The following is a 27,051-nucleotide window of genomic DNA, read 5'->3' as shown; positions in this document are numbered from 1 at the left end:
CACATGACAAAATTAAACATACACATGACACAACACCACCACTCTTTTGTTTTTTCCCCTCTCTCTCTTCTCTATACCTATCTTTGATCAAAGGATTTGAACTAGACGAGTTTGAATCACATGGCTCCGCCTGACAACTGCAAAGAAAAAAAATATGCAAAGAAAAAAATACACAAAGCTGAATAATAATATTAGAATTAGAACAAGAAGAACAGATTAATTATAAGGGTCTAATAGAGGGATCATTGACAGGGAAGTTGGAGAGGCCGAGGTGGTGAAGTGATAACTGTGAAACTTGAGTTAATTTAATAATTAATATTGGTTAAGAATGATTGTAATTTCTTTATTTTACCGTTGTTTTTAATGGAATAATAAAGAAATTAATATCTTTCAGTTTTTTATTAACAGAAGTTAAAAGAAGAAAATTTCAAGTGCTTTGGAGAAAAATTAATCCAAAAACTTGAAGAAAAAGTTTGTAAGAAAAAGTTGAATATTGTAATAGCTCGCTTAGCGCGCAAGACATGTCCAATGCGTCTCCTTGCTTAGCAGCCAACTCACGCTTAGCGCGAAGAAGCCCAAAGGTGCGCTTAGCGTGAAAGCCCGCGCTAACTGCGAGATCGCGTGGAAATTAAACTACCTTAAACCTATAAAAGGAGTATGAAGTAAAGGAGAAATACACATCGGATACCAATCCCTACACACCACCGAGACTCAGAGTTTTCTAATGAATACATGTTTAAGTCTGAGTATCTCAAATAGGAAAAACTCTCTATCTATGTTTATTATCTCATTCTCTTCCTCTATCTATCTTTCTTCTTCTATTCACATCAGCCTTTAAAGTGTAAAAGTCTCTTATGATAATGAGAGGCTAAAACCTCATTATTGGGAGCCTAGCAGCTAAATGCCCTTGTAATGTAATATTTTTTTTATTATTTATTTAATGTAATGCCTTTCCTTCCTGTGCTTTATTGTTGTTGTGTGGCCTAATCATTCATACATTAGTTTTAGGGGTTATACATCGGGAAATGGTAATTTTTACGTGGGAAAATGCATCTAAATAATTTATTGCTAGGGATACAATGACTTTGTTTTGCCTCTACATACGTATCTTCATGCTGATGTGAATCTTACGGGGCGGATCGCTTGATACAGGCTGTAGAGTTTTTGGTTGACGCCACTTCCAGTGAAGGAAGATAAGTCCGGGTAGACGCCACTTCCGGTGAAGGAAGATAAGTCAGGATAGACGCCACTTCCAGTGAAGGAAGATAAGTCAGGGTAGACGCCACAAGGATTACCTTGATAAGTCTGATAATTGGTTCAACAAGGAACCCAGAGAGAAACTCTCACCCAATTTTATGAAAATGCCAAAAGTTTCTTTATTGAAAACAAAAACAAATACTTATAGTGTATCTGAACAAAAAGATAAAAATAGACATGGGCCTTCTAGACAGTTTGGGCCAAAATTACAATAAAAATAAATTATAACTAAAAACTTATTTAACTTGGGCCTTCAAATTAGTTTAGGCCTTCATCAACAATTAATAGTCTTGATAGTGTCTTTGACTCTGGGCCTTCATCCTTCTCCACTTGGGCCTTCATCCTTCTCCACTCAGGGGCTTTGTCCTTCTCCACTTGGGCCTTCGTCCTTCTCCACTTGGGCCTTTAGATTGTATTTGGCCAGTTTCATGATTCTCATCACATGCTTCATGCAATTTACTATTCTATCTTTGTAAAAGAATTTGAGAGAGAAAATAGATAAATTAGGTTCTTCATCGTAAGGGATGAGGGTTTAGTGTCTTAGTAGATGTGAGTAGAAATTGAGAAAACATTAAATAGAGAAAAAAATTAATATAATATTGCATCAAAGGTAGTTAGGCATGTTAGACTCTAACATATTTTAAATTTTGAATTCATCTTTTATCATAGTCTTTATATTTTATTTTTCTTATCTTATCTATTTTATCTTCTACATTTTTTATCTTTTACTTTAATCTCTTATCTCTTTAATTTTTATCTTATCTAATAATCTTCTATTTTAAATTTCTTATCCTTCCTCTCTCTTACTTTCTTTAAATTTTACATTTAAATTTCTTATCTTTTACTTGTAAATTGAGTTTGTATCAATCTAAATACAAATAAAGTCATTGTTCCAAGTACTTTACTATTTCAAACAATTTAGTGCACTTGCCAATGAGTTAACACGAAACTTGGAGCAAACCACGCTAATCTCATCATGGGATGGAACGACAATGTCAGAGAGTATTGTTAGTGGTGGTAGTCCACTGGAGTGGGCGGCGAGGGAATGAAGGTGTCATTCACTTGCCGTCACACGTTCGATGAGACGACAGGGAAAGACGTCATTTGGTGAGAACCCTCTTTCTTTCTCTTGTGTTTCTCTTTATCGTCGTTTGCAATGCTAGGTAATAGTAAGTAGCAACTGGTATAACATTTTGTGTGTTCCCGCACACCTTATCCTATCACATTATCACTTTCTCAAAATGGCGAACAACAAAGACCAACAAGACTTTTCCCAACAAAATGTCCCTTTCTCTGATTCCGACTCCGACTCCAACTACTCCTACAACGAGGCGGAGGACGAGGCTTTTTGCCGTGCCTTTGGCCAATGCAACGATGGCGACAACTTGTCATCGTCGGAGAACCTAAAGCACGACGACCTGGAGGCGAACTTCCTTGCCTTCTCAAAGGCGCTAGAGAGCCCCACAATGAAGAAGCTGCACGATGACATCTTTGCGCAATCGATTTCGATTCCAATTTGGATTTGAACAAGCACATTTGTATGTGTAGTGTTGAGTGAGAGTGGAAGTCGAACAACCGTGCTTGTTTTTGTAAGTAAAAAATATTAAAAGCCGTCTTAGAATGACAACCTTCTAAGATAAATTTTGTAAAATCGTTTTAAACATGTTACATTTATTTACAAAAATGTCATATGTTTATTTCTAAGATGATTTATGAGAATTGTCTTAGAATACGCATTTTAAAAAATTATTTTCCTAGTAGTGAGATTTAGTCAAAGCCATCAATCTTAGTAAAAATTATTAGGTAATCTATAACAACAATTTGCAACAAAGCCCTCAAAAACATGCAATGAAAAAGAGAAACGCGCGCCTCTGTTTTCGGAGAGTTTTATTTTGACATTGATGGAGTAAGAATAGTTTTGTTTTTCTTTGCTTAAGCAGAATATGTTTCAACGGCTCGTCAAAAAATTATATTGAACATGGCATATTAGGTTTAATTTGATGAAACATTTTAAAGAGACAATTTATTCTTTTGAAAAAAGAAAACTTATTCTTTGTTTAATTGTAAGTATAGAAATGTATGTGATCAAAATCTAAATTATATAGGCTGGAGTTTAGACTTTCAAAATTAAGTTTTACGACCTAACTTAAGAAGAGTGGAGTAAGTAATCGTTCTCAGTCAACATATTCAATAAGAATTTGAGAAATTAGAAAGCACACAAACATATTGCAAATATTTTTTTTCTACAAAACTGCCACAAGATTCAACGTGGCAACTGGCAAGGGATGAAGAATCTATAATAATGCTGAAATCGGTTACAAAGTATGTGGCATAGAATCTAAATTCTAAACCACCAACCTACCATGATATTATTATTAGAGTCAAGTACTAAAAGCAAAACGTGAATTTGACAATGGAGAGTTGGAGACTATTCAACTGCATAGAGACCATTGGAAGAAAACAGGAAGCACGTTAATTAATAATGGATAGGTGGACTTATATATAAAAGGAAGAGAACCGTACTGTATTAATTAAACTTCTTATATATAAAAGGTGGACTTATATATATGTGTGTTTGTTTGTTTTACACTCAATTAATGCATCTTATATATCTAAAACAGCTTAACACTTATTTAAGACGACGACGGGTGACATCATAAAGGAGGTTAGCAAGAAAATGCTGTTCAAAGTGTGGCAAACAATTAATGCAGCAAACTACAAGGCTGCAAGAGAAACATCGATACAGAATAAATTAGATTTAATATCTTTATAGGAGTAGTAGATCGAGTTGTATTTAACATAAACAAAAGTATCTATATGTTGCAATATTTAATTTGTAGATGACACTCCACAACTTTTTTGTAGTGTAAAATATTTTTTTTAAGAAAATATGTTTTTCGATCTAAAGTAATGGCTTAATTTAAGGTGTGCTGAAAGAGTTTTTTTGCAATTTATTTAAACTTATCTTAAAATATAAGCACTTGGGTGGTAAATATTTGGAAAAATTATATGTCCATAAACAGTTTTTAATTTAGTTCAATTATTCTTTTAGGATATATATAGTTTTTAATCCTATTTTTTTTCAATTATAGAAACAAATTATTTAATGAATGTTTGATTAAGTTTTTTTTACTTAAATATGCAAAGTTCCTAAAAAATACCAACCAAATTTTTTTTCTGTAAGGAAAAAAAAAACCTGACAAATTGCTTTGAAGAGAATATTATTGATGATAGACCACTACACGATTAGGTATTGAGTTCAGATTGATTTTATGGTTTTATCTGAAGGACGAGAAAACTATCTTCTTGGATTCTTAAGCATAGATAATTATGTTAAGTAAATTATTCCAAAACAAATGTTGATTCTACTGTTCCTAAGAGGGAAACACGGAAGGTTGTATGGCTAATGTCTTTTTAGACTTTTAGCTACAGGACAAAAATGGATATAAATTATAATTAAGTTTAGAACTAATACTTCTCTGACGATTTGTCTCGCACCAATTTGTACGCAGTGTGTAAAAAAAAATATTTTGTTACATCCTAAACTGGTTTTTCGAAAAGAATACTATGTTTTTTTAACCTTTTCCCGCTTCAATATATGATAACTCCTAAAATAATTCGATTTATATATAATCTAAAGTGGGGATGAACAAAACCGGAATTAGTCGGGTTTATTTTTTCAAAGTAAATTACGAACTTACAATTAGTTGAGTTCATTTTTGGAATATCCTAATTATAGATTTATTGGATAAGATAATCTATATTAGGATTGTTTATAACTCGACTCATAACACCAATCTGATTTGGATTGAGGTTATTTTTTACGAATTATGAAATTAGAAAATAGGCTATGTACAATGTATTAATAGTACTTTAATTTTTATATTATCTTATCACAATTTATTATGATAAATTTATTAGCTTTTGTTTTTATGTATGATATTTATGCGATTACCATAAATATTCCTAATACAAAAAGAGTATACAAAACAAGGATAATTTAAATTTTTTTAGTATCCAAAAGCCAAAACCAACATTCTCACCTCATTCGGTCCAAAAGTGAACAGAGTAAAAAAAATGGTGGGTTTTACATTTTTTTTCATTGCATCCTTTCCTCTTCAAAGCATACCAAATGGTGGAAAGAATAGGTTTTCACTTTTTCCATTGTTCCCTATTCCTTTCATCGATATTCACTCAGCTCATTTCAAACAAAGCATAAGGTGTTACTATAAAAAAAAAAAATTGTTTTTATCATATTCACATTTAACTTTTCAACATCTTCAAATCATGTGATTACTTAGTAGGATGAAAAATAATATATAAGAAACTTGATTTTCTTAAAAAAAATATATCAATTGAAGAAAAATAGAAGAAAAAAAATGAATTTCTTTTAGAAGTCAATTTATTTTTCTTTTTTCTTTTTTTTATCTCTCTTTAATTTAATCAAACAAAGTATATATATATATATATATATATATATATATATATATATATATATATATATATATATTCAATCTGTTTTTTCTCATTCAAACATAAATATAAATTCTAATCTTAGGTACCTCAAACAAGTGGTTAGGGATTCTTATATGTATGAAGAAAACCAAATTGAAAGAAAGCAATCCACCTTTAAATGCCTTCAAAGTTCCTGAAAGAGAGCAGTATGAATGAACCACCTTTGTGTGTGGTTGGGTTACTTGTGTATATGTTAATATTTATATTTTTTTAATTTTACCTTGTCTAAACGTACCATCAAGAAAGAAATCACAACAATAAATGTAACACCACTTTTCAACCCAAAATCCCCAATACAATTAGTTTACATAACTTTCTTCAGTTTACACTTCATGTGGAGATGATATTCATTCCTAGTTCACACCTGAATTTCTAACATCTTTTTTTTTTAAAAGAAAAAATTATACTAACAGCAAGTTGGTTAGGTAGAGAGAGTGATAACCTAGAATATATGAAATAGGAAGTAGCAGGTCACTACTATGCTAAAAGAGCACGTTATATGGAAGCAAACGAATTATGAATAAAGCTTCTTTTGAGTGATAGAATAATCCCGTGAAGAATTTGACTTATTATTAGCACCGCAAATTCATCGCCGTCCTTCATAGTTGATTTACACTAACATCTGCAATTGGATCTATACCTAAAAGAACAAGAATCTGCTTTCTGTACTAGTTTTTCCCTCCCAACTTTTAGTTCCCTTCCTATAAAACTTTGAAATTTCAACAGGATTAAGGATATATATTAAGCAATTTTCGCTGCACCTTATTCATGTGCGACTTTTTCCTTTTGAGAGAACAATAATTCCGCATCCATGCTCATCCATCCCAGAAGTGACACTAAAAATGTCACATACATTCTCCCTGATTATTTTGATGTTGATATACTAATTAATTCTCAAGCTTTCTAAGAAAAAACAAAATTGAACTAGATATACACTCTCCCAGTTTGTTATTTTGATGTTGATATACTAATTCTCAAACTTTCTAACAAAAAAAAATGAAATTAAAGTTAATTTAAATACTATTCTGCCCCAGAGGAAGAGAAAATTAGTTGGAGGAGAAGGAATATTAGAGAAGGTATTTTAAAAACTTTCCAAGTCTCTTATAAGGACTTTAATCGTGAATTGATCAGTGATCGTAAGAGGTGATACACGAATAAAAAATAAAAGGTATGCTTATTTTGTTCCTTCTATTGTGGATCACTTGCTACTTTTGTAGTGTCATTTTCGTATGTGTGTGACTAAGGGGCGATATGCCTCCGCACTGGTTTCTGCCATTTTCAAGTGCTTGTTCTGAGATCTTTTTTGAATTGTATCCAAATGTATCGTGATTGTATTACCATTTATATTCTATCAAATAAGTTTTATAGATAAAAAAAATTGTGATGGGAAGAATAAATTTTACTAAATATAATTAATCAGATTTTTAACGAAAATTAATCATAATCAAAGATAAACATTTATATAATGTTTTTATTTTATTTTTTTAAAATAAACACATATTTAAACATTTTATATAATTGTAAAATATTTTTAAATTATTATTAATTTTTATCTTATCAAACATATAATATAATTATTTATATTAATTTATAATTTTTATATCCTAATTTATCACAGTTTTATATTATTTAAAACATTAAATAACATTAAAAATATAAATTTAATCACTGGTGATGATTCAACCACAAATTAACCTGTTCAGTGAGATTTAAATTTTAAAACATTGAATAAAAATAGTTAGTTTAAGCTGGAAACAAATGTTTGATGATTCGGATCCCTCCCGTAGATATTTATGATTCCATTCACTTTTGCATGTATAAAATATATATAAATGATTCAAAAATTGCCAAATTGGATAATATTCAATCAAAAAACAATTGGAGCTTAAATAATTTGAGAACATGGTACCAATGTTTGAGATTGAGTCACACGTTATATAATATTTTATTTTTCAATTTTTCAACTTCACCGGTTAAGATTGATGGCGTACTTTAATTTTAGTAAAAGATAAATTTCCTTTCTGATATGAACAATTAAAAAAGATTCAATAAGAAAAATTAGACCTGTACATTATATTTTCTTATCAGTAAGAAAAACCCGTAAATTATGATTGACAACATTAAATTAAAAAATATAGAATATATAATAATAAAAAATATGTAGAAAGAGAATCTAAATATAAAAATTTATTAATAATTTTCTAAATATGAAATCAAAGTAATAAAAATATTTAATTAATAAAAATACTGAAATTAAAATATTATTTATTATGCTTCGTTTCTCTTTTTATCTTTGGATTCTTATATAACGATTCAATATCTAATTCAAAGACGTGAAGATAAAACAAATAAGTTTCAAATGATCAAAATATATATATAAAAAATCAAATCATCAACGAAAATAGAAAGAGGGGATAAATAAAGATTCAGAACTTGATAAACTAAATGAAAGTTTATTAGTACTAAAAGATTATTTTATGGATAAAAATAAGAGAATTTATAAATATGATCTATGCAACAATACTGTTTTAGATCCACTCTATTTGAAGACGTATTTTCTCCCTCAATTATTGTGAAAAGACATTTAGAATAATTAGTCTTGAGCAAGATTTCTTTTTCTTTTTCATTGATCAAATTACTTTTCATCCCGCCAAAATTTTATGTTGTCGTTCTTCTTATGAAATAATAGATAGATCACTTTGTTTGTATAATAACTTACATGTTTTGTAATTTTTGAAAAAGCCATTGGATTGATAGGATTTGGTACCTGCCATGTTTATTTTAGTTTTCCATATTATAATATAGAGGTTTGAAAACTCAGGGAAAAATAAAACTCAACAACAAAAAAATAGAGGTATGAAGTATGAACAAGAAAGAAAAAATTAAAAACTTATTTGTTCAAGAAACGATCAAAGTGGAATTTAGGAGAATTTTGAACTCGAACTAATGATGACAAATTTTCAGGTCATGTATGCTCATTTTGAGGAAGCCAACACGATCAAAGTTGATAGCAATATAATTGGGTCAAGACAGATCATCAAGTTGTCTATTTAAAAATATAAAACAACAAAAGGGAAAATACAAAATATATGGAAAATTTTGTAAGCATTGAATTTGCCACCAGAAAGTTGTAAACATTGAACGAAAATAAATATTTTTCTTCAAAATTTAGATTTAAAAATTATAATTTAAATCCTTTAAAAAATGAAAAATTAAATAAATTTTTAATCCTTCAAAACATAAAAAAACTTTTAATCCATGAAAAGTTTATTCACTTTTAATTCCTGCAATTACCCAAAGGAAGGGTATTCATAGGTTGGATTGCTTTGTCTTTAAGGTAAAATCAAATTTAAATTGATCATATTTCATGGACATTGATTGGTTCAGGTTAAAAGAAGAAGAAGATATATCCAAAAAGTTAACTGAATTAACTTGACTAATTTATATTGTGTGGTTGTGTTCAATGGAAAAGTAACAATTTTCTTGGGTCACTTCTGCTTAAGAAAGTAGGAAATTACTTTGAAAAGTGTGAAACTGAATTCCTAATTAGTTTCCAAATACATATTAATTGGTCTGTTTTGACTTTATTTATTGTTGATTCACTGGATCAATTTAATTTGGCGAATACTTATAACTAAAAGTGACTGGATTTTTTTATTTACCATCATTCACACATATGTTTTATCAATTAGCCAAGTCATTCCCTCTAGATAAATGAGGTGATTTTAACCTCTCACAAGAGAATATTTAAAAAAAAAATGTGATAGGGTGGATGGTATTATACAGAAGGAGATCCAGTCGGAACGTCAATATATTCTCTTAGTAAAGCCATTGACTAGTTTATTGGACGCAATTGGTTACGGCCCTTACGGATCTAGACCCCTCGTCATAGAAATCATCTTGCAATATTTTTTTGTTCTATGAGATCCATCAGTTTTTGGTGAACGTGTAAAGAACCACCATAATAGATTGTATACTTAATAAATTATATTTGCTTAAGGTCCTATTTGTAAGGATTTATTTGAATTGATCTTATCATATAATTCTCGTATAAAGTTTGCAAAGGTTAAGAAAACACCTTATGATATATCTATAAGTTATTTTCAGCTTATTTCAATAAGTTTTGAAATATGATAATTTATAAGTTTAAATATATTTAAGGTTGGACCAAATTTTGATTTAACTCCCTGATAAATTTTATTATTATTTTGATTTTATGATATATTAAAATTTTTATTTTAAATCTTTATCGTCATTTTAGTAATAACTTCACATAACCATAACTATTGTTAATGTTGAAAAGATCAATTTGAAAAGTGACACATTATTACTTAATTATAATATAAATTCAAAACAAAAATTTATCACTTGTCATACTTTATTAAATTTAGATTGCTTTTATACTATGCATTTTTTTTAAAATAAATTATTTATAGAATTCGTTTTTATTAATTCAAATGTTGAATCATATTTATAAATTACCATAATTATAATTATAATTTACCATAAATTATTAATTGTGGAGTTGATCTCTCTTTTTTGAAAAAGGAGATCTAAAAAGTAATATTTTTTGTTTGTTAATTATTTCAATGATATGTCATTTCATTGCTAGTTATATCTAGTAATGATACAATGAATATTTGTCTTACCGAATTACATTAATTGAATCCAAAGTAACATGCATAAAGAACTATATTTTTATGCATAAAGATAGAAATGTTACATGAAAATAGATGTGGCAATAAACGAAATAACTTGAAATCAATAGAGAAAGTAGAATATCTAAAACATTGTTATGCAATGTCACAATTAAAAAAATTCCTTAACGAATAGACATTCATTTTTTTAAAATATATATTATTTTTCAACATTTTAAGAGAAATTAAAAAATACTTTTTAAAATTTAATCTTCACTAAACATGCACTAATCACCATCTCTAAATGTCAACCATCTCTTTTAGTTAAAATTGGACTGGGCCTTGGTAGGAGGACTCATTTTATAGATGGACTTTCTTTGTTTTTTTTTTGGGTGAACAGATGCACATTGGACCATCGATAACATATTGGATCATTGATGACACAAGATGGGCAATTTATTTTGATTTTAAATTTATGATATTGGTGGATAAAAAGGGTGGGAATCGGATTAGGTTCTGCACAGGCAAAAACCCTAGCCTTCGAAAACCCTAATCCTGAGGCACTGTGATATGGCAAGAGCCGTTTCCTCTTCCTGCGCGCGCCTCACAATGCGCCTCTTCTCCACCACCACCACCACCACCACCACCACCGCTGCGTTCGCCGTTACATTACCCAAACCCTCGTCACTCTCAGTCTCAACGCGTCGATTCCTCTTCCCTCTCTCCCATGCCATCGTCCCTCCCTCCACCCGCGTCGCCGGAATCCGGTGCCGTGTCAACCGCGCCGGCGACTCAGCGTACTCGCCGCTGAACTCAGCTTCGTCATCGTCGTCGTCGTTCAGCGACCGGCCTCCCACGGAGATGGCGCCGCTCTTTCCCGGCTGCGACTACAACCACTGGCTCATCGTCATGGACCATCCCGGCGGCGAGGGAGCCACCAAGCAACAGATGATCGATTGCTACATCCAAACCCTCGCCAAGGTTCTCGGAAGCGAGGAGGAAGCTAAGAAGAAGATTTACAATGTTTCATGTGAGAGGTACTTTGGTTTCGGGTGCGAAATTGATGAAGAGACTTCTAATAAGCTCGAAGGTATGTTTTCTGAAGTGGAAGTTTTTGAAATTAGTTTTTTGTGTTCACTCTTTTTTATTTGTGTAGGGTTGCCTGGAGTTCTGTTTGTGCTACCGGATTCGTATGTTGATCCAGAGAACAAGGACTATGGCGGTAAGGATTTAACACTTTATGCATTAAGTGACTATGTATTATATGTTTGTCGGTTTGAGAAACACATTTCCTTTTGAAAATGTGAACCTGATTTTGATATTTGGTCTTTTTAGTATGTTTATTTGTTTCAATAATATGTCAAATTGTCAGTCCATGTTGATAAAGCTAGATTATGTAAGTTTAGCTTTTGACGTATGGACTTGCATCAAATGTCTCTCTAAACTATTCTGTGCTTATATATACTTTGTGAAGATGCAGTTCAGTGGAGATGAAATCTGTTTTCAGCATTTGTATAGAGTTTTTATTGTGTCTCTTTTTGACTTGTAAATGCCTAACCATGCTCTTTGGAGATGGATTATCACTTATTTGAAGTTAAAAATCTTGTCCACATCTGTTGCATTCTTTTTTACTTTGCCACATCGATGCGTGTATTCTGGAAATTTGTTGTATTCGCTATCTTTCTCCCTTTATTGACAGTCCATCTTGGCAAAGCTAAAAACTCTAATGGGTAATGTCTAGCTTTGAATGCTAATGGACTCACATAAAATTTCTCTTCTTTTCTGTTCTGTTGCTCCACAAACTTATGGAGTTTCAGAATCATTGGAGTTGATACATGAAACCAACTGATACCTCTTCTTTGAGGCCAGTAGTGTCAGGCTTTGGATACAGTGATTGAAAAAATGTTACTATTCATTAATGTTCAATACAATTTGTGAGGATACCCTACTTTTTCTCCCTTTATTGACAGTCCATCTTGGCAAAGCTAAAAACTCTCAATGGGTAATGGCTAGCTTTGAATGCTAATGGACTCACATGAAATTTCTCTCCTATTCTGTTCTGTTGCTTCACAAACTTTATGGAGTTTCAGAATCATTGGAGTTGATACATAAAACCAACTGATACCTCTTCTCTGAGGCCAGTAGTGTCAGTTTTCTGTTTGTTTTTAATAAATTAAGTTGAGTAGCAGTCCATCTTGGCAAAGCTAATAACTCTTGAGTAATGTTTAGTTTTGAATGCTAATGGACTTACATAGAATTTCCCTCCTTCAGTTCTGTTATTTCATTCATTTTTGGAGTTGCAGAATTTTTGGAGTTGATACAATGCTTGTGCATAATTATTTTAATTATAGTTCATATTTCAGTAGATAACCTATTTAATTTAGCAAAAATTCTTGGTCCCTGTTTTTTGTCTTGTGCTGTGATTGAGCTTTTTACAGTATGTTATCTTTCATATCCATTTTTTGGTCAAGGCTTCCATGTTTTTATCCTTTTCTCAATTCAATAATTGGTTGCAAAATTTGTTACCATTGATGCAGCTGAATTATTTGTGAATGGAGAGATCGTTCAGAGATCACCTGAAAGACAGAGAAGGGTGGAACCACAGCCACAAAGGCATCAAGACAGACCAAGATACAATGATAGAACAAGGTATGTCCGGCGTCGAGAAAACACGCAGTGAAGAACCAATTTGTGACAGGGAGAGGGATGTGTTGTACATACTCTATGAAAGTACTTTGTTACATGCACTATTTTAGTCTTGCCTTTTGAGACATTTGATATATTTCTGGTGGGGGGTAACTCAAATAATTGTAGTTGAACTTCTATGGCTGTATCAGATGGACATCTCGTTGTTATCATGTTCAGTATAAACATAATCTTTTACTCTTTTCACGTCATTTTCTCCCCAACTTATAGTTGCCATGGGTGATTTGGTTCTGATGTGTTTCATATATGATTTCTCTCAAGTGGACAAGGAGAGGAGAAATCTAAAATTGTATTTAGTGAACATGATGTTGGATTGTCTGACATTGAAAATAGGTTGCCTGGGCATTGTTTCTGGTATTGCGAACGATGTTGGATTCAGATTGTCTGCGGCAAAAGGCTTACTGCAGACACTCAAAACCTAACATTGTTTTCTGCTTCAGGAAAGACGACAAAAAAGAATGTTATGAAGCCGAATGAAGTGGGCAACAGAAAAACTAAAAGAAAGCCATATGGTTAGGTTGTAACTCGTATACCTTTCAATACATGGGATAAAACTTCTTTTTACAACCTGGCCTTAAAGCAAGTTTGAGTTGTTGCGTTCACCTGCAAAACAATCAAATGACACACTTGAGGACAGTAATTATAACAGAGTCAATAATTAATAATACTTTCTTAACATGATTTGCGTAGCAACGGAAGTGAACGCAAGGAGAGTATGTTCAAAGGCATGCCAGTCGTCTTTGAAAATTTCCATCTTCAAAACTTTTTTTGTGCATTGGAGATCTAGACGACATTCAGCTTGATGCGCTCTCGCTTGGGAAATTGAAGTTTTGATGAGAAATAGTAAACTGAACAGAAATGATAATATGAGAATCACAAAGATGGGAATGGAATCAATGTTGCATTTCAGTGAAAGATAATGTGTTGAAGGAGGGAAGGTAAATTGTTAAAGGATGAAAAATTCCCACAAAGGGATGAATAGTGCATTAAGGGTTGATTTGGTTAAGCTTTATGTCATTGCTAGTTGTCAAACGACCCATCGATAAAAGATTGAAAATGGAGTGGCTCACTGAAGCAAAACAGATGGTACAAGTTCTTTTAAAAACTTTCACTTTGTAATTTTTATAGTTTAGAAGATATAGAAAATCTAAATTTCATATATGAACAATCAAAACATTTATGGGCCTATGTTCCATCGCATGTAATGACTTATAAGTCAATGTAAGTGACCATACTGAGAATAACATACTATAAGATGGGGTAGAAAATGGAAAATGTTAGTTTGATTGTTTGAAAAAACCTGAGCTATTACTTAAATGCTAAACCTTGTGCTAGACATTGATAGGTTTGAATGATTTTAGCATAAATAAGAGATGAAACAATGTGGGTTTATTTTGTTGGTAATGAACAAATTAATAAAAAAAATATTTGGTAGAAATCAAAGGTGTTGTTGTGATAATGGTTTCGTGAAATTCATCGCATACATGGTAATAACCCTATGCGGTTGTTGTGATAATGTATTGTCAATTATCTAGCTTCTTGGATATTGATAGAAATGATGCACAAACTGTGTTCTTTCAACCAACATAAAAGGGAAAATAAATTATTAATTACATTATGGCACATAAGAGAAACATTTATCTGTGTTCTTTCTCCTATTTCATTTCACCTATAAAAAAAGAAGTTAAAAGAAGCTGAACTTTACAATCAGACTTGTAACTTACTATGAATCTATGATATATGTTAACAAAATAAAGTTGAAAGTGTTATCTAAAGGGTTCAATGGGAGAAGATTCTTCAAGAAGAGCTGCTGCTTCAAAGCATTCAACAGCTTCCATTGCTGATGTCCCCAAATCAGCTTTGTAGAGCAGTCCAAGATTGTACCAAGCAGAAGGGTTTGTTCTGTCAAGGCGTAGTGCGTCAGTGAGAAGGCTTCTAACAATTGAAGATGATTGACCACCAAGTTGTCTGAGTACACAGGCTGTGGATATCAAACTTGGTACATGGTTTGGCTCAATATCTAATGCTTTCCTAAATGATTTCAAAGCTTCTTGATGAAAACCTCTGGCCTCAGAAAGCAAACCTGCAAAATCCTAGCTTAAGAATTTTGCTGCATGAAGAATGTAAGTAAACTATCTTAACAAAATGTTACTGTTGGACTTACGGGAAGTTTAAAATGTAAAACATGTTAAGCTTCAATAAAATTCAGATTCCATATTTTTGGGGACAATTATATTCTTTCTAAAATGTAGATTCTATTTTGAGATACTTGATTCTGGCACCAACTTGAAAGATTACCAAGTGGCTTAAGAAAGAAAAGTATTCCCAAGAAAATATATGCTATAGTAAAACGAGAATTCACACTCTTCAATATACACCATCAGATTTGTGCAAGTGTCATCCACTTTTCACTAAGAATCTATATTCTTTCTAAGAAAATAATGTAGAATGTAGATTCTATTAAGAGATACTTGCTTTTGGCACTAACTTGAAAGATTATCAAGTGGCCAAAGAAATAGAAGTGTTCTCAAGAAAGTTGTGCTATAGTAATGCATCTTTACTCTGGCCCACATAAAATCTAATAAGAAAAATACTTGTTTCATAGCGCTATTAATATAACGAAAATTCACACCTTTCAATCTACACCATCACATTTGTGTCAATGTTGGATACTTTTCAGTAACTGAGAATCTATATCTTCAAATATCAATGACAAGAAAGAGACTGAACAAACATATAGTACCTATGAAGGCTAGGGAGCAAAGTTAGAAGATAAGAGATATACCTTTTGTGTGCCATCTAGAAGCAGAATAGGGATTAATAGCCTCAGATTTTGCGAGACAAACTTCAGCATCCTGCCACTGTGATAAGGCCGTGTACACATTGGCTAAATCAAGCCATATTTCCATTTCCAGTCTTCTGTCACGGTTTCCCTTATTCTGTATGAAAGATAAATCAGAAAAGTAATATATTATTCTACATATGTTAAAAGGTAGAGTTTAAGACTTTGAGCGAAGCTTCTAATATTCCTTTCCCGTTGATAATTTGAGTTATTAAAGAATCTAAGTGATATATTCTACATTTATCATTGACACATACCTTCACAACCTTACTTGCTGTGCCTAAACTTTTATTTTGAACCTGAAGAACAGCAAGAAGAAAAGTATATGTCTCCACTGCATTCTTTAATTTTCCTTGTGCAATCCGTAGTTTAGCTTTAGTTCTCAACAATTCTCCTTGATCCCATTTGCCACTTTGATCTAGAGCAGCATCTATAACAAGTTCTGCATCTACAAACTTTTGTTGAGCTGATAAAATCCGTGCTAATAGAATATATCCACTAACACTAGATCCATCCTCAAGCTTAATCAGTTTCTTTGCATGATCAAGAGCAATGCTTAACTTCCTCTGGTCAGCATATTCTAGACAAAGATGAAGGACGATGTAAGGATCACTTTCTCTCATCATTCCCTCAGCAGCTTTTAGAGCACTGAGTGCTTCTGACTGCATAAAAACCTTCTCTGATTCAGAAGCAGCTGACCTGGATTTTGATGACAGCAGAACACCTAGTAAGCAATTTGCAATAGCTACCATCTGCATGCACTTTCCATTAAACTGAGAAATGGCTTTGCAAGAATATTTGATTCCTTCTTCGACGCAAACCTTGTTGTCAGCACAAATTTTTGAAGCTAGAAGCAATTCCTTTATGCAGTTTGAGTTCTCTCTATGATTCAAAGAGTTCCTCAGAAGGTCCAAAGCAGTGATATGTTCACCTTCCCCACAGTAACAAAGAGCTAGAGTATAGTATCTTTCTTTTCTCTCCATGCTTTCAGGAAGCAATTCCTCAATCTGTTGAGCTAGAGTCTTGAATTCCCCAGAAACACTTAGAGCAAAAGAAAGGTGATCAAGCAATGAAGGGTCCCATGCAATGTATCCAAGAATAGATTTTCTCAGCAGAATCAGAAGCAGAAGAACAGCCTCTTCTATGTTGTTTCTTGGCACAAAGGAACCATCCAACTGAGAGCGGAGAGCAGGAGGGCTTGCCTCACAACCACTATACAGAAGAAAAAAAGAAAATTCCTTTTGAATTCTTGCAGTGGCTTCAATGTCAAGATTCCAATGATAAAGCAAGGCCCTCCTATAGGATGACATAATGTCTTGAGGAGAGCCTGCAAGCTTCCACAACTCTGGAAGCAGTTCAACAGCATTTCCCACTGTCTCTTGTAGTTTACAGTCTGAAACAAAGTTTTCAGGCCAGCCTTCTGGTAAAGCAGATTCAACAGTGTCTAATATAGTTTTGCATGACTGAGCAGCATCTGCAAATAAATAAATAAATTACTATTACAAGCAAGACCATAGACTTCAAACTAATTGAATGATCTTTTTTATTGTTCCACAGAAACTAGAGACTTTGAAGATAAAGTGCAAGATAGTTAAGATGGTATGCATGGATATACTTAAATAAGAACTAAGAACAAGATGAAAGAAGCACCTTGAAACCTTCCAAGAGCCTGAAACGATTTTGCCTTGAGAAAGACAGCTTCAAGAAGTAAACTAACAGCGTGCATTGACATAGGAGGCATTGCATCACTTTGCGAACGGCGTTTATTGGGTTCACATCTTCTAGATATAGAAACTTTCAACTTGGGAATGACAGCAGCAATATCTATTCCTTCAAACACATGAAGTGCAGCTTCGATATTGCCTTTCTGATACTCAAGTCTTCCAAGCAAGGCTCTAGCTTCCTATTGTGAACAGGTCATTTAGTTTCACAATCATCTTATAATGATGAGGCATCTCAAGTATCAATAAAATCAAATATTGGGATAAGGCCCTAATTTCTTACACATAATACAGCCTAAGAAAGAAGCATAGAAAGCCCAGCATATGATACAAAAGCAGATAAAGGTCATTTAGGGGTAAATTGTTGCACCCTTTAAGTCTAATTGCAGATATATGTGAGCATGAAATCCCATCATGGACAGAATCTGCATGAACCTTGGCCAACGTTTCAATTTCTTCATGCTTATCACACATCATATTACTATTACGTGATACCATTTTTTTTCAGCTATAATAAATTATCCTCAGATATTCCACACTGAAAAGAGTTTCTTCAATATGATATATAAAACTTTGGGACCAAATTGGGTGCTTCCATCTTCGAATCCGTGGGATAGGTCTTGCTAGAGAAATTGAGAAAGTTCATTTTTTGTTCAAAAGGAATATGAATTTATTGGCAACATAACAAATATCCGGGGATTCTGCTGCCTATATATTGCAATCTATAAATAACCTTTTCTTCTTCAATAAATGCAGATACCACTTATGTATCACTAAAAACATTCCATATACCAGAACTCTGTTCCGAAATGTCGTTCAACTTTTCTTTTGAACAGTACACAGACCAGAACACTCGGTTGTAAGGTAAGTACTTGCCCATTAGACCAAAAGTTTAATCTCCCAGTGTGAGAGCAATTTTTTCTTATGCACTTAATTTTATCGTTCACAATAAATGATTTCATGCAATATTTTAATTGTTCCAAAGTAGTATAAATTGAAATAATTAAAATCAGTTTTTCTCGTTATGTCACAGTTTTCAGGCTTCAATATCATAGAATCTATTGCAATAAAAATAGAGCATGTTTGGGATGGCGAGTGCATGTCTAAGATGATTTTTTTTTTTTGTTTTGGGTGTGTTCTGCCAAAAAAGTATTTTATTTTTTCGAAATAACTAACCAGATCAAGCACCCATCACTATCAGCATCATGGATTAGAATGTTAAGTTCAAGAATCTTAAGATGATGCTGCTACATGGTTAAACAAAAGGCAAAAGTATACTTTATCAGACCTCATAGTTCAAATAACCACTTTCACGGAGAGAGGACTCTGCTTCTTCAATGTTGGTATTATCAACCTTTGGGTCGATTTCACCAGGTCGAGATGATAAACCACCACTTGCCGAATAGTCCCTCGTTGCCAGTGACTCTGATGAGTAACTCAACTCCTCCACTCTTAACTGCTCCCTCGAACATATACACTTTATCATTTTTCTTAATCTTGTACTAATCTGCTTCTTACTTATCAAACTCTTAGCTCTCATACTGAAACATCCCACTCGATACTTCCCTGAAACATCATCATAGAACAACATAAGAAGAATTCATGCACTTCAAGCTATATGACTTGCCATACATGTATAACATATGCAAACAACCTTTAAAAAAACATGGGCATTTCTAAGTCTTATATCAACTTTTAACATCAAATTTTGTGCATTTGCTTGCTTTGAAGTACACAACGCAATTCTAGGTTTAAAATGATTTTTCAGAACTGACAGGACCAAGTCAACAAAGTCAGCCAACCCAAATCATGGATTTGATTCAAATTCAATATTTACAAACCCAATTTGCTGAACAACAAAACTTAGAGCAAACTTAAAAATAAAAGTTAGAAGTGATCAAACTACCTACTACGGCCATATTATGGTGAATGCAATGGCGAAGTGTTGTAAAAGGAAAGAGGGTGCTTTGATTTGTTTACCTAAAGTTGAATAATGTGAGGAAAGCCCTTATCTGTAACATAGAGAGAAGAAGAAATGATAGGAAAACAACGTAAAAGAGGTAAAAAGAAGGACGAAAAAGTAGCTTTTCCATTATAGACTTAGCCCACAAGACAAAAGAAAATGATATTCTTTCTGTTAAATTAACCCATTAAGAAATTGCCCCCATGAAATGATTTTCTCTTGTGAAGCAAGAATCCAAAGCTGCAGATGCTTTAAAGAACCCTTTTTGTCTGTTTTGGTAATTTTCAATGTTGCCGTATGAGTTGAGTTTGACTGCTTGTTCTGCTCTGATAGCTCCATGTTTAAATAGTTTGTGACCCATGACAGTGCATTAAATTATACATATCTAACTCTTCTGAACACTGAACTTTGAATCTTCTACCCAAAGTAAAAAGCACGACTTGTTCACTACATTTTCACACTTTATTTTTTTTTATTTAATATTCTTTCTGCAAATGGCACTGTTGACAAAGATGACTAATGACAAACTAACATGAGCTGTTATTCTCTATTGTCGTCGGTGAAAATTCTAACATATTTTTGTAAGGTCCTGTTTAACTTACTCCAAATAAAAACAAAAGTGAATAATTTCAAGAGTTGGGTGTAATTAAAAAAATTAGATCAATAACTTTCAATCTTATTTTTATTTAAGATAATTTAAACCTCATTTATACATATTCAGTAATGAATAAAATGGTTGTAAAAGGTTTTTTTTATCGATATTAATTATTAATTTTTATTAGTAAGAAGATTTGAATTCATAATGTTATAAGAAAGTTAATGTTTTTTTTTTCAAAATAACAACACAATTGTCTAATTTTAAGTAAATTAAAAAATATTCCTATTCCACAAAATAAAACAACCGTACTTTTTTTCACGCCTCATTTTTCGAACTTACCAATAATCATTATACTTATCTTCATTTCTTATCACTACATCCATATTTTTTTCTTTCTTATCACCCTTTTCTCGATGGAATGTTTACAGGATAATGGGGTAACCGCAAAAAATTTAGGAGTTATTTATTTTAAAGGTAAGTAAAATTATTTTTGATGAAATTAATTTGAATTATTAAATGTAATTAAAATGTATGTTAAAGTTAGTTTTAACTATAATTTTTTCTTAAATTGCAGTATATATGTTATAGTTGAAAACCATGAAAAAATATTCTTTTGTAATAAAAGGCAAACGGCTCCTTAGAGCATAGAAAATACCAGAAAGACGTAAAACTGACATATAGCTAGTCCTTTTTTTTACAGATATAGACAGTCCTTTTAAGATGCAGCCTTTGGGGAAATCCATGTTTGATCGTAGAATAGGCCGTCCATATATATATATATATATATATATATATATATATATATATATATATATATATATATATATATATATATATTATTTTTAATTTCAATTCCCACACAAATTAAAATGGAATTACATTTTAATTTCACATTAAAAAAAAAGTTTAAGAGTGATTAGTTCCTGCATTCTACCCATGTCATAGTGTTTATTTGCCATTAATTTGCACTTAATGTGTTTCTTTATATAGAATTTGCACATACAATTTGTTGCCCGAGTCCAACAAAGTTTTTGTTTTTATTTTATTGTTATGTCAAACAAACAGTCATATATGAATTTTTTATTTTGTAGGTTGGTGGGTGAGTTAAAGTCATCTTGTAGCTTCATGCGAGTAAACTAACAATATTTTCTCTGAAGTGAAACATGATTAAAATGAAAACTGTGGGATATTTATAGGTGTAGAATTGAGTGATTTTGATTATTTTTTTTGTAAAATTAATTAAAAAGTTAGTTGGAAGTTAAAAATATAATTTATTAAATTATAATTATTTGATAAAATTAATTGATGAAATAATTGAAAAGTGTGAAATTAAAAAAAAATAATTAAACCATAATTTATTTTAAAAAATTAATAAGAAAAATGAATAAACATATAAGAATAAAAGTGAAAAAAAATATAAAAAATTAAAAACTAATATTAAAGGACATTACTTCAAGTAGTGTTTTAAAAAATATTAAAAGAAAAATCAACTGAATTTTTTAACTAGTTAAAAAATTAAAAACTAACTGACTAACATAACTTTTCTAAATCAGATTTTCTAAAATGATTTGTGCTCTTTTTGTTAGGAGAGACTTACACTTAGTAGCAAGAAAGAGTGTTGATACTTGGAATAGATACTTGTAGAGCACAGAGCATATCATGTTAGTGTTACGACTTTGATGGCCGAGTTTAACATCTACTTGATATTTAAAGAAAAATTATTAGGTGGTTTAGAAATATTATAATTCATGATTCTAATTAATTTTTATATGACATGTAATAAAGTATTGTTATTTTTTTAAAATTAAAAAACTTAAATATATGTTACATAAAAATTGCTCAGTATCATGAATACTTATTGATTGGGGTTAATCTAATATTTTTTTTCTTAACCAAGAGACTAGTAGCAGGATTGACATACTTTTATACCATGATGTGGAGTAGCATTAGTCTGTTGGGTTATGTATGTGTTGTTCTCTATTTGGGATTTGTTGGGACGATAATGTAAGGGATCTTTGATCATTGGGGTTACTATTTGATCCTCTTTTTTTTTTACTCTTTACTCCCTTTATATTTTTTTAAAATTTAAATAATTCTTAAATTGTCTTCATATTCACAGTCACAACCCTCCCTTTTTAAAAACTTTTTCCTTTTTCTCCCTTCACTCTCCTGACACCCCGTCACCCCCACCCATCAATCTCACCTCTTCATCTTCTTCAAACATATTCTCACCCCCTCCTATCATTTACTTATTTTCTCTTCAATAAGCATTGTTTTTCCTTATCCTTCATTATCTTCTTTACGTGAGTTTTCACACCTTCATTACTTCTCTAACAATATTTTGTTTGCTATTTTTTTTAGGATTTGTTTATTATTCTTTTGTGTCATTGATTTATCGAAAATTAGTTTCAATTATGTCAGATATATACTATGAAAATTAGTTTCCATAATATAGTCTTTAAGTTATGGAAATTATTTTTCGTCAAATTGGCGACAACGGAAAATTTAAGCAAGAAAACAATGTTAAGAGAAGAAGGAACTCATAAGGAGGAGGTAATGAGAGCGAAATTGAGAAGATGAAAGGGAGTGAAATGTTGAAAGAAGGTGGGGGTTGTTAAAAAGGGAGGGGAAGTGAAGGAAAAAGTAGTTTAGGTATTATAAAATTATAAAAAAAATTGCAGAGGGGGTGGAAGAATAAAAAGTTGGGTGAAATAGCAACCCTCTCGAACATTTGATACGCTGAAATTCAGTCCAAAACAAATGATAACTATAATTTTCAACCTTTCATAATTTGGAATTATATATATACCTGACTTTCATTAAAAATATATATTTAAAAAAAGAACATATTGTATCTTAAAATAAAAGAATGATAGAGTATTTAAGATGTTAACAAATGATTGTTTAATTACATACAAATAGAAAAATAAAGCATATCATATAATATAACACTTCAAACTTATCTAATATAATTGTAAATTGATTTACAAAAAGCACGCAATATATCTTTCTCATTTGCTTCTTTATACTAAAAGGAAAGGTTCATTGTATAACCAACAACAATTTTGAGTATTTTCCATTTTTAATTAAGAGATGGTCTGCATGAGTGGTTTTTGTTTTACAATATTGGGGTTGGTGATGGTGCTTCAGTTTGTTGGAGGCTTTGCATCTCATGGAGTGACAGAAGCTTTGCTAGGATAACAGTCATTTATGGCTGTAGTGTAGATGAGTTCAGATGATTCGGTTGAGGAATTAAATTATCAAGTGCATATTCTGTTAGCTATGACTTAATATAACAATAGAGTTGTAGTGGGAATGAACCTGGTGTCAAGTTATACTGGGTATGTATATGTACTGTGATAACTAGGACCTTCTTTTTTATTCCAAAAAGTTTGTGTCTCTCTTTTTGTATGTGTCTCCGGTTCTCAGGTCGTAGAATAATAAAAATTTCATTTCCTCATAAAAAAGAGGGAAAAGTATATAAAGGAAATATAACAATTAATGTGTTATATGAATTGCATCAATTGATCAACCAAATGACAAACCTTTGGAATTGTCTTGCTGGTAGCTTTCCTTGTTGATATATGCACTGAAGCGTAGCGTCTATCATCTTAGATGTCATGAAATTGACATACATTAGATGATAACCATCAATGGGTCCAGGTTATTTATAGTTATTCTAATTATAACGGGTACACTTGCTTATCTCCTTTATATATATGTAGATATAAAAGTAGAGAGTGAATATTTTCATTCCAAAATTATTCGGTATATAGTTTCCTATATATAGCCCTATGATAAATGTTTCCTTTTCTTATATTGCGACCTGAATAAAGACTAAAATGGTTATGTATACGTGTACTCGGTTTTCAAACCACGTATTCGTAGATTCCGGCTGTGTTCGGTATGAGTGAAATTAGTGGGGGGCACAAAGATATAAGTGAAAGACAGCACTTTCGATTGTTTGAGATTAGTGAAATCACTGAGGAAAGTTGTCGAAATATGGAGGCTTCACACATTTTACTTCCACTTCAAAAATGACATTAAATGTGATGAACGTGTATAGGAAGTTTGTGACTTTCATCTGATTCCAAAATTGTCCTTTGTTTCGTGAAATTCGTGGGAGAGACGATACCAGATTTTTTTAATTTTTTTTAATTTTGAAGCGTAATCGAATATCTCTGTGACATAATCGAATATATTATTGTCTTGCAAAATAAATTTCATTAATCGTCTAGTTGGTGGTGACCAAGTCCGTCACCTTTTTTTTTATAACTGATTACTCGTGTATCGTCCTAAAAGTAAAAAAAAAAAAACAAAAACTTTTGTTCTTTGAAAAATATGACAAATACATGGTAAAATTGGAATGATAAAAATACTTAATTTTTATTTTTATCTAATAAATCACTCTAATTTAAATCTTTCTTTTATTTTTACACTTCTTTTATCTCTGTCAAACAATCACATTTTCACTCTCTTTTATTTCTTTTCATTCTTTTTTTTATCACATTTTCTTTTCTCTTCATTCCCACCAACCCAATGGTCAAACATTATCTCAAGACAATTACCCAAAGTAAATTTAAAGAGATTTTTTTTCATAATTACTCTTATAGTAGAGGTAGATAAACACCCATATATACAATAAATAAACATCCCATTTCGCCTGCTCTCTCTCTCTCTCTCTCTCTCTCTCTCTCTCTCTCTCTCTCTCTCTCTCTCTCTCTCTCTCTCTCTCTCTCTCTCTCTCTCTCTCTCTCTCTCCCTCCCCATATATATATATAATACAACTTATTTGAGAATATGAGAATAATTAATAATAATCATTATATTATGAATAAAAATAATAGACGATTGAAATTAAAATATTTAAAAATTAAAATTATAAATAATTTTAAAATCTATAAAAGATTGATCAAACAAATCACATCCTAAAATATCTCAATTATCATTAACAATCATATCACCAAGACTGTCACAAGGATTTTAATTTTTTTTATAAAAAAGTTTTGTGGTATTCAATCAGTATTTTTAAATAATATAAATAAGTCTTATGGTATTCAATTAAGACTTTTAGGATTTTTTAAGAAGTACAACAAAATCCATTAAGATATCTTATAACTTAAAAAAGTATTTTGGTATTAAAAAATATGCAAATTTTGATGAATTATTTTTTAACATGGATTTCAATTTTCATATAACTTTTTAATGTAAAACATCTATTAAACAATCTCACATTGAGATTTTGTTAAACTTTTTTCTTTCTTTTAATAATGGTTACTAGATTTTCTTTTCTCTCATCACACACAAAATCTTTTCTTTTCAAAACCCAATACAAAAATGAGATTCACTCAATTGAAAGAAGCACCAGACAACGGTCAAAAATTAATATTTTTTAAGATGTGTGTATCATATATGTTTCTTCTATTCTTTTAGAACAAAAAAATGTCAAATATACTCCTCCCCTTCAGGCAATTGGACGGATTGGGGACGAGTCTAACCCTCCCTGTCCTCCCAAAAGACTGAGTGGATACAGTATAAAAGAGAAGGGTTTAAAATTTTAATACCGATTATCATTTATGTTGGGTTTTATCGAATTCAGGTATATTCGTGAGTAACACATTAAACTCTTTTTTATAATTTTACTTTACTCATATATTTTAAATAAATTATATATTAAGTTTTTAATTGTATTTTAATTCAAACAACATATAAATATAATGAATAACAAAGAAATTAAAGTTAAAAAAATTAAGAATTCAATTATATTTATAGTTAAATGTATATTTTTAAGTTTGTTATTTAATTATTTAACTATTGAGCTAATTGATTTATATTTTCAAAAATTATAAAAATAAAATCTTTAATATATATCATGTATATATATGTTTTGACAAAAAAATTATAAAAAAATGATAAGTATGGGAACAAAGTTATTTTATAAAAGATTATAAAATCTTTAATTTATATTAGGTATAATTTGACACCCATTCTCATTCTCATCTCCCCTCAAGTAGTTCGGGTAATACCTATACTTGTATCCATATCCAGTCAAAGTGGATATCTCTCGTCAAAGTCGGGGTGAGTTTGGGGTGATACCTGCGGGTACGGAATTATTTGTCATGCGTACCCCCTTTGCACTTTTATGTTTGTTTTGTAAATAAATTAATGTTTATCTTATATGTTATCCTATTGTCTGTCCGACGTAATATTTTTGTCACAGTTATCTTTAATTTTGTCATCCCCATAACTTAGTAACTCTGTTATAAATCTTCAACTCTCATCACTCCCTTTTACTATAGACTTATTATTGAAGCCCATTTAAATATGTCATTAGATTTATCATGAAATAATTATAGTAATTGAAAAAAAAACCAAAAAGTCAGTGTATAATTTTAAATCTGTTAAAATTCAAAAACAAGAATGAAAAAATATTATTGTAAGAAGGGTTAATATAAGAAAACCTAAAACTAGAAACAATTTAACTATTAAAAGATTACAAAAATTATATTAATTTTACTTCTTTTTTTATCCAAACCTCATAATTTCTTACTACTTATTTCAATGACTCTTTTAATTTTGAATATAAATCTTATAAATTTATAAAGTCTTTTTAAATATTTTAAATTTTTATGATATAAATCCAATAAAATCTAAACTATCATAAAAGTCATGGAAAAAATATCTTATAAATTATAACATTCTCACATAATCTTTAAAATTCAGATAACTTTTTAAATTAAAATAATTTTTTAAAATCTTAATTCAAGATACTTCCTTCATGTCTTTTCTTATTGAATGGTCTGACATGCATG

General features: G+C 30.9%; 2 protein-coding genes across 4 annotated transcripts; one reads left to right on the top strand and one right to left on the bottom strand.

Annotated features, from left to right (window-relative positions):
- Positions 1-10,804: 10,804 nt before the first annotated feature.
- LOC100795099 (multiple organellar RNA editing factor 2, chloroplastic) lies at positions 10,805-13,301 on the top strand. The gene is made up of 3 exons (XM_014763266.2): positions 10,805-11,499; positions 11,566-11,631; positions 12,947-13,301. Exons 1-3 carry the CDS (start codon positions 10,980-10,982, stop codon positions 13,087-13,089), a joined length of 729 nt encoding a protein of 242 aa, XP_014618752.1. The 5' UTR covers positions 10,805-10,979; the 3' UTR covers positions 13,090-13,301.
- A 1,382-nt stretch (positions 13,302-14,683) lies between these two features.
- Positions 14,684-19,950, bottom strand: LOC100789469 (protein NPGR2). 3 transcript variants are annotated; one of them, XM_006589221.4, is made up of 6 exons: positions 19,585-19,950; positions 18,967-19,244; positions 17,608-17,860; positions 16,215-17,431; positions 15,901-16,054; positions 14,684-15,198 (listed from the first exon to the last, which is right to left on the bottom strand). In XM_006589221.4, exons 1-6 carry the CDS (start codon positions 19,595-19,597, stop codon positions 14,882-14,884), a joined length of 2,232 nt encoding a protein of 743 aa, XP_006589284.1. In that variant the 5' UTR covers positions 19,598-19,950; the 3' UTR covers positions 14,684-14,881. The 3 variants fall into 3 exon arrangements, with proteins under 3 accessions (XP_006589284.1, XP_040861741.1, XP_040861740.1); XM_041005807.1 differs by having other exon boundaries at positions 19,589-19,950; XM_041005806.1 differs by lacking the exon at positions 19,585-19,950 and adding an exon at positions 19,333-19,563.
- Positions 19,951-27,051: the final 7,101 nt, after the last annotated feature.

Source organism: Glycine max, chromosome 10, assembly GCF_000004515.6.
Source record: "Glycine max cultivar Williams 82 chromosome 10, Glycine_max_v4.0, whole genome shotgun sequence".
In the NCBI taxonomy this organism is placed as follows: Eukaryota; Viridiplantae; Streptophyta; class Magnoliopsida; order Fabales; family Fabaceae; genus Glycine; species Glycine max.
This window is presented reverse-complemented; position numbering and strand designations above follow the sequence as displayed.

Excerpts from the sequence above, each read along its gene's own strand:
- LOC100795099 (XM_014763266.2), top strand. The coding sequence starts at position 10,980 with ATGGCAAGAGCCGTTTCCTCTTCCTGCGCGCGCCTCACAATGCGCCTC. Across the intron at positions 11,500-11,565 it reads GACTTCTAATAAGCTCGAAG|GGTTGCCTGGAGTTCTGTTT; the intron begins GTATGTTTTCTG and ends TTATTTGTGTAG. Across the intron at positions 11,632-12,946 it reads AGAGAACAAGGACTATGGCG|CTGAATTATTTGTGAATGGA; the intron begins GTAAGGATTTAA and ends CCATTGATGCAG.
- LOC100789469 (XM_006589221.4), bottom strand. Across the intron at positions 17,432-17,607 it reads GGCTCTTGGAAGGTTTCAAG|ATGCTGCTCAGTCATGCAAA; the intron begins GTGCTTCTTTCA and ends ATTTATTTGCAG. Across the intron at positions 16,055-16,214 it reads CAGCAAGTAAGGTTGTGAAG|AATAAGGGAAACCGTGACAG; the intron begins GTATGTGTCAAT and ends TCTTTCATACAG.